This window comes from Mytilus californianus, unplaced genomic scaffold, assembly GCF_021869535.1.
Source record: "Mytilus californianus isolate M0D057914Y unplaced genomic scaffold, xbMytCali1.0.p SCAF_8, whole genome shotgun sequence".
NCBI classification, from domain to species: domain Eukaryota; kingdom Metazoa; phylum Mollusca; class Bivalvia; order Mytilida; family Mytilidae; genus Mytilus; species Mytilus californianus.
Genome location: NW_026262734.1, coordinates 4120403 through 4129297, shown reverse-complemented (window position 1 = coordinate 4129297; position 8895 = coordinate 4120403). Strand labels below are relative to the sequence as shown.

The following is an 8895-nucleotide window of genomic DNA, read 5'->3' as shown; positions in this document are numbered from 1 at the left end:
TTTAATATTCATGTTAACCATATGTACAAATGTATCAATTACACATGAAGACAGAGACCACCTAATGACACTGACCTATATAGATCACACATCTATCTAATACTAATGAGGTCAAGTTATTGTGTATTGTGTGGTCTGTCATGTTATTTATAAACTCAAGTTAGGTAATTTGGTCAATTGTGATTGGCACTAAAAGGAGGGGTCTACATACAATTCCAATTATTGCTCCACCCTTTATGTTTAATTGTTCTTTGATCATGACAGTTGTCAATCATACTGATAGTGTACCAATACTCTTACTTAATCAAAAAGACAAAACTAGCCAGTAAATTGAAAAAAAGTAAATACTATTAATCTTGAAAAAATGCTCTTAATTAGGATGTAACCAAATTGTAACCAAATTTTTTACTGTTCATTTCTGCATATGCACACAGACATGAGAACAATTGGGAACTATATGTCAGTGTGTATAGATTTAGTTACTGATTTAGTAGCAAAGCTGTCTACTTTCTGTTTGGGAGGCCGGTGCCTTAGGAAAGAATTGGAACAATTCCAATCTTTCCAAAAATTGTTTTTTTGTTTTTCAAAACTTTTAAAAATTATTTAGAGAGTTGGAGACTTGAGAGTAATTTCTGATATATATATATATATATATAAATATAATATTTCCAAAGGACATAACTCTTTAAAATTTATTGATTGGCATATTATTTTCGAAATTGTCTGTGACATTGCTGATATTAACCTTTGATATGAATTTGATAAAACCTGGCAAAAAATGTACATGTGAGAGCGCTTACTATGCAAATTCACATATAATTAATATTTCTAAGGGCATAACTCTTTTAAAAATAATTGATCGGCACTAATATTCAAACTTGTCTGAGACATTGCAGATATAAACCTATGATATAAGTTTCATAAAATTTGGCAAGAATTGTACACAAGAGAGCGCTAACAATGCAATTTTCCATATTATTAATATTTCTGAGGGGCAGAGCTCTTTTAAAAATAATTGATCAGCACTGATTTTCGAACTCGTCCGAGACATCTCGGATATAAACTTACAATATAAGTTTCATAAAAACTGGCAGGAATTGTACACATGAGAGCGCTAACAATGCAATTTTCCATATTATTAATATTTTTTAATTCACCTTCTAACATTTTATTTATTTTTGTTCCTCTATTTCCAAACGCAATCTTTTCATTGGTGATGGACAATCATCCTGCTCATTACTGCTGTTTGAATCATCATTGTCTTGTAAGTCTTCTAAACAACATTTCCCATCATTTACGTGTTGACTTTGTTGGTTTATATTTTCTTCAATATTTAACAAAGCACTGTCTGATTGACATATTCTCTGATTTATGTCCTTGATGTATAGTAACCAGGTTTTCAAGTCAGCAACTGGATATGAAATATACATGGCACGAATATCAGACGTGTGTGATTTTGACTCTGCCATGGATTTTAATACAGTATCTATCTCAAACATGCTTATATCATGTATATAGTGCCACATTAAAGCTAAACACTTGATATGATTCTGCGGTCTAAAATGTATTTTACCATTACAAGCTTCATGAAATGCAGACTTAATATCCAGTTCTTTATGTTCAACGTTTCCTAAAATCCACTGCACTAGTCTAACATATCCATGCCTGCATGCTTCTTTCAAAAGTTTCTTCATGTCAATGTGCCTACAATATCCTGCCTGTAGAAAGTATAGTATAAGACTTAACTTTTTCTTTTCAAATAATTCATTCAAAACTAAGGACACATAAGAATCTTTATCATTTTTCATTTGAAACAAATAATCTACAATCATTACCAAATTTGGTTTATCATTTTTCATTTGAAACATTACTTCACCTGTAGCTGCCAGACATGTATGAACAAATGCTTCTTTTATGTCAAGCTGTTCATTATCTACTTTATGAAGTATATACTTCACATGATGGATTTTACTTTGTTGACAACAGGTTTTTAAAACTTCATTGATTGGAATTTGTTCCAGAGGAAGATTTAGAAGAATCCATGTCATAACATTGTTTCCGACTTTTTTCTCCTTACAAACTGTACTCACAATTGTTCTTATATCAATGGAATCATGGTTAATTTTATTAAATTCATTCCACAACAGACTCAAACAGGCAACTGATTGATCATTGTTAAAATCTATCCATCTCTGAAATGGCTTTTCATCATATCTAGAAGCAGCTGAAGTGCATGCATTGATCATTGCTTGATTTATGTCCAAAGCATAGAAATATTTACTTAATATCTTTATTGTTTCTATCTTTTCATCTGCACAGGCCTTGTTCAGAATCATCTGTTTATCGAATGAACAAGAGCCTCTTTTTTCAAGAAACCAATTCACAAGAACATAATATTTCTGTTCAAGAGATTTGTTTATCATTTCTACCATATCTTCTATATCTAAGCAACTTAAGTATTTTTCAAGTATAGAAACAACTAAATTAGATAAATTATTTACTATTTTTCTATTAACACTTATCAATTTTAAAACACCTGATATAATATCCACGCGTTTTATTTCAAAACTTTCAAGAATCCATTTTACCGTGTCTATCAATTCAAGTCCCATTTCTATACAATGTTTATTTCTTATACTATATTCAAGATAAAACCTTTTACTACAAAATTTAATGAATAATTTCCCTCCATCAATATCCAATGATGTTTGTTCACAAGCCTGAACTACCCACTTTGCTACATCAATCCTGTAATCTTCACATGCTAACATTAATACTTTCTTTGAATCAATAGATATATGTGGATGACAGTTATCATGAATCCACATCAATAACTCGAAATGTTTCCTTTCATACGCTGTATTTACTACTTCTTCCATATGTAACACTTCCTTATCATCTGTTCTATCCCAGATAGTGTGTACTATTTTCAATATTGAAGTAAAACATCCAGCAGTATAGTGTTCAGTTACAGATTTTAAAACTTTTCTTTTATCTAAACTTTCTAATTCAATATTTTTCATTATGTATTCTAATTTATCTGATCTTTTACAAACTAAAGCTGACTGTATAATGGTAAACACATCCAGTCTAGTTGTATCAATGTTCTCAACAAACCATTCTAAGATTTTGATTTTTTTGGAAGAACATGCCTGTTGACATACAGCTTTAAAATCTAACCGATCAAATCCAATTTTTTCAACAATATATTTTACTATTTTTAACTTTTCAACTTCATCACCTACTTTCTCATGGTAAAATGAATGATGAAGTTTACTCTCAGATTCCTTACATGCTGCCATTAGAGCTGACTGAATGTCTAAATATTTATTGTGGCTGCTTTCGATTATAAGCTTTATAAGATAGAATTGTCCATTCTCGCAAGCCAAAGTCAATATCTTTGCATCATTTATGCAGACTGGAAGAAAAGCATCACACATATAATCTGGAACATTCTGTTTCTTTATAACTGACTTAACAACAGGAATCAGGTCTTTTGAAGTAATGTCAATTCTTTTAATAAGAAAATCAAATAATTTTTTATTAAAAGGAACTTCACCAAGTAAAATATCACCAGGTTTATCTACAAATGCTTGAAGACAAGAAACCTCATCAATTGTTTTACATCTAGAGGCAACATACTCAACTGTATCAAACATCTGGAACTTGCAAGCAATTCTTAAGATAAAGTTAGGATCATCTAATTTCTGGTCTTGAAATGTTTCGATCATCCATTTTAGTGGTTCAATAGATAATGATGGCCAGCCCAGAATTCTTTCTCTAAATGACAGGATTATGTATTGTATCCATTCATCCTTATATATCATCTTGAAAAATAAATTGATATCAAATGGAGTCCAATTGTATTTTGAAAGTAAGAACTCCAACACCGGTATATTAAAAACTTCATATGCACTCCCTATACATAATGTAAGATAAACACATGTTTCATCATATTTTTCCCAAAATATGGATCTTAAAATTATGTTTGGTATCTCGGTTAGTATAATTCCCTGATCAAGTAAAACAGGTATTTTGTATTCTTCTACTATGTCCAATGTGGCTTTAACACATCTTACATCTTTAGTTGAACAGATCACATATAAAGATGAAATCAAAGCAAATTTCATGTAATTAATAGTTAATCGAGAACTGCTGGTTTTTATTATTGTCTTAAATATCTTCAATAAAAAGATATATATATCTAACTGCTTTTCTAAATTGGCTAATGTGTCAAGTAAGTTAGCAAGAAAAAGTTCTTTGTTCCTTATGTGTACATTATTACTAACATAGTCACACCTATCTATTTCACCAGATCTAATCATATTTTCAGTATGTTTATCTTTGATATCTTCCTTTTCTAAAACCTCTAATAAACAAGGTAGCAGGTGACAATATTCTTGCTGGAATATTTCAGTATTACATAAGTTAGATATAAAACGATCAAAGTCATAAGTCACAAATTCTGCTATGTATATATCCACTAATCTATCAGCCAATAGTTTAAAACTGTTTGTTTGAATTCTCAATACTACCTCTCCCTCTTTTTCTTTGTATGATTCTGGTTTTACCATCTTTAGGAAAAATGACCAGCTGATTAAAGGTATGATCTTGTTTATATTTGCTTCATCAATCTGAGCAAAAGATAAGATGACACTCTCCTGCAGTGTTGGGTGGTGTAATCTGTAAGATCTTCGGTTTGGAATATTAATCAAATGACTTCCTTTAAGTTCATTAACTGCATCTGATATGTGCCATTTTTTCAGCTTTACTGTTTTTTCATAGATTGCATCAATTATCTTTGGAATCTCTGTAATATTAGAGCTATCATCAGGGTTGATACGGTTTTCATTTATTGCTGTGTAGACCATTACTGCATACTGTATCATAAAATTCCTCTGATCCTCACCTTTACGTCTTATTGCATTCATGTCTTCTAACATGGCCTTTGTTGGCCTGTCGAAAAATTTACTTTCAAGCTTAAAATATTTGTTGTAATGGACAAACTGATACACTACTAGAGGAAATCCTTTGACAGGATTTTCTTGTATTATTTTCAAAACTTCTTTCTTATCTAAAATTGTGTCACCATTAAAATCCAAAAACCCTTTATTGTCGGTATAGTCTGATTGACGAACTGTTTTCATGTATTTTGCGAGAAAAGTATTTTTCTCCTTCCGGCTTAGTAAATACTTGTCTGTACTTAGATCAATGAAGTCAGACTTAAATAATCTATGACTGTCAAACATTTCTTGACATTGACGTTTGACTGTATCTCTGATTGTTATAATGACTTTAATGTTACCTTTACATACATATGCATGAACTTTGTCTAGAATTGGGGTATCTTTTTCTCTATTGTAAATACAATTTGTTTCTCCGAAAATGTCATCAAGTAGAAGCACCAAATTTTCTGCTCTATTGTCCATATTTTCTTTTCTATTGGTCATATTATCCCATTCTGCCAATGTTAGCTTCATACATTTGTGTGACATATTTTCAGTACAAAACATATGTAGGACATGACGACCAATCCGACTTTTTCCTGTACCTGCATGTCCTGTTATCAACAAGACTCCATTCTGTTTCAGTAGTAATAAGCCATCCGTCACTGCCTTAGTACTTACGAATGTACCCTCTCTTACATCTTCTTCAATAAGGGCTTTTGTATCTTCTAAAATATATTTAAACCGATAATGATATGAGTATTTGGGTATTACTGAAATCAATTAAAATCATATAATAATCATATCTATATCAATGCTTAAAGCATATAATAGTAAAAAGTAAAATAAAAAAATATTGAAATCAAAGGAAAATTCAAAATGGAAAGTCCCTTATTACGGTAGGTAAACTATCAATGTTTAAATCTTACAATAATCCACTATCAATGTTTATATCACATAAAAGTTAATATGAAAATAATTAAATAGAAGTAACATAGGACATGTAGGACATGAAAACCAGTTACATGATTAATCCTATTTTTATCTTCAACAACTATCCAACACCCACACAAGAACTTTATCATGACTATTCTGATACAAATATATTTCGGTGATTTAGTATTTGACAAATCCTTACGAAAAACTTTTCATGTTTTTCTTGTTCTTCTCCTTTATTTTGATATTCCTCAAAGATCACTGTTTTGAGGAGATATTTTTGAAATTTTATCTCAATTCTGATCGAAACAAACCAAAATTTCACGCCTGGACAATATCTGATAGAATACAAAATTCGCAATATCAATCCTAGCTATATTTATTGTGAACATTACTCTTAAATTAGATGAAGAATTATACAAGACAATATGTCCATATGAAATTAAGCCATGTACACAGGGGGAAAGCGGTTGTTCTTAACTTCCGTTATGTATGGCCCAATGTGACAGATGACCGCACCAATAAGATTTTATATTTCCTAAATACTTTTGATCAAAAGCGATGTTGGTAGAGAAAATTGGTAAATTTCTGTATAATATGTAGAACAACACGAATATCAAGCGTTCTGGAGATAGAATAACGAAGTAATGGTTTTTTACGATGGAAAATAAAAAAAGAGGTCGTACGTAACTTTGAAGGTGGTTGTTTGCAACGTAAAGTATTTATATAGAAAGGCTGTTTGTAACGCTAAAATAATAAAACTAAGCACATCACGTATATGACTTTATGTAATGTATTTTGGAACAAAAAAAAATTTGAAGTTGTATTTTTACTACATCAACAAAATGTATGCATGGAAACGTATTGTTATTTTATTTGACAAGTAACAGAAAGACATTTCACTACATAAAAACAGAGCATTGAATAGAGATCAGAGAGATAACATGGATGGCAATACATACATATACAGGGATCTAGAAATAAATATACAATAGTATTTGTAATTTTTATTTGACCCTAGATATGCCATGGAAAACTTTTTTTTTTAAATACTATGTAGTTAGATTTTGAATAAAGTTAAATAAAAAAATAAAAAGCAAAAGATACAGAATCACCATTAATGCTTTTGCTAATTTTTCTTCTCATTATTGATTAAGAAGTTAATTATGAATAATTCTGCATCTTTTGCTTTTATTCTGTAAAACTCCAACAAGAAACAACCCAGATATGCTCATGTATTTAAGGCAAAAGTCTTAAAATTAATTAGATACATATATGTAAAACGCCAGTATCAAGTATTTACCCTGGATGCTGTTCAGTGAGACATTCTAATTGATAAAGGATATAAAATATTATTTTTTAAATTTAAAGACGATCAATTTTCTAAAATAGTGTAAAACTATTTATATAAACATATTATAATTATTATCAGAATAATAATGATAATAGTAATAATATGAAAATTTAGAACTTCAACTGATCCCATTTTAATTTTAAACATTAACAGATAGATTAAAACACTGCTATTTTGATAAAAAGTTCTTAATTTTATTTTACATATTTATATATAAATGAATGTTCTAATAATTACCAGATAAAGTCTTACTCACTACAACATATTTGGCTTCCATGATAGTATCATTCATGTTTGTATAAAAAAGAAGATGTGGTATGTGCCAATGAGACAACTCTTCACAATGACAAATGTAAAACAACTCAAACGAGAAAACTTCACAATGACAAATGTTAAACAACTCAAACGAGAAAACTAACGGCCTAATACATGTACAATAAAATGCTTCGCTGGGGCGCAGCTTGATACGACCGCAGAGGTCGAACCCTGAACAGTTGGGGCAAGTATGGACACAACATTCAAGCTTGATACAGCACTGAATTTGGATTGTAATTAAATATTTGACACAGCATAGGTTTCTGACACAGAATGAATGTGGTCTAAGAACTTAAAAATTGTTAAGCTACCTATTCAAACCATATCATTATTATTTGCTTTTATATATAAATCAGAAATAACCAATTTAAAATGGAAAATTTTAAAGAAAAAAAAGGAAAAAAAAAATCCCCCCCCCCCAAATTTGTTGAACCCCCTTATGATTCATCACCCCCAAACTCAATCCCAGCCTTCCCTTTGTGGTATGATACCTTGCAGTACAATTTCAGAGAGATCCATACACTTGAACACAAGTTATTGTCTGGAAACTAGAAAAAATTCGTAAGGGTTCCGCGGAACCCAGTGTCTCGCCTACTTTTGCTGTTAATCGCAGGCTCAACAAAAATAAGGAGAAAAATTAATAAAATATATTCCTCTCTATACTATCTTTTGATTGTAAGTAGCTTCTGTCCAAGTTTGGTAAAAATCCAGGATAGTTTATGATTCTAAAAAATGTTTTAAAAACTTAAACTGCAGACTGTATGTAATGTTAACTGGAAGAAAAACTAAGTCCATTTATAAGTAAAATACGGAAAAAATTGAACAAGATTTTAACAAAATTTCTTTCTAGATACTAGCTTTTGATCATGAACAAGCTTCTGTCCATGTTTGGTACAAATCCAAGATATTTTAAGAAAGTTATTAAAATTTCAAAAACTTTAACCACAGAGTGAATGTAATGTAAACTGGCAGAAAAACTAAGTCCATTTATAAGTAAAATACGGAAAAAATGGATTTTTTTTTTACAAAATTTACTTTTGAATATTATCTTATGATCATAAACAAGCTTCTGTCCAAGTTTGGTAGAAATCCAGGATAGTTTGAGAAAGTTATTGAAATTTCAAAAACTTTAACCACAGAGTGAATATTTGTGGACGCCGCCGCCGATGACGACGCCGCCGACGGAATGTAGGATCGCTATGTCTCGCTTTTTCGACAAAAGTCGAAGGCTCGACAAAAATGCTTGTTTTTTGGCCCCTTTTTGGCCCCAAATTTCTAAACATTTAGGGCAATTACCCCCAAACTCAAACCTAGCTTTCCCTTTGTGATATGGAACCTTGCAGT

General features: G+C 30.5%; 1 protein-coding gene across 1 annotated transcript in view; it reads right to left on the bottom strand.

Moving 5' to 3' along the window:
• Positions 1 to 3409: 3409 nt before the first annotated feature.
• LOC127711843 (early endosome antigen 1-like) overlaps positions 3410 to 8895 on the bottom strand; it is a 34545-nt gene continuing 29059 nt past the window's right edge. Inside the window, exons 6-7 of the mRNA XM_052218007.1 lie at positions 4290 to 5674; positions 3410 to 3418 (exon numbers count right to left, since the gene is read on the bottom strand). Of these exons, the coding sequence (XP_052073967.1) occupies positions 3410 to 3418; positions 4290 to 5674 (1394 nt within the window). The remainder of the gene's footprint in view (positions 3419 to 4289; positions 5675 to 8895) is intronic.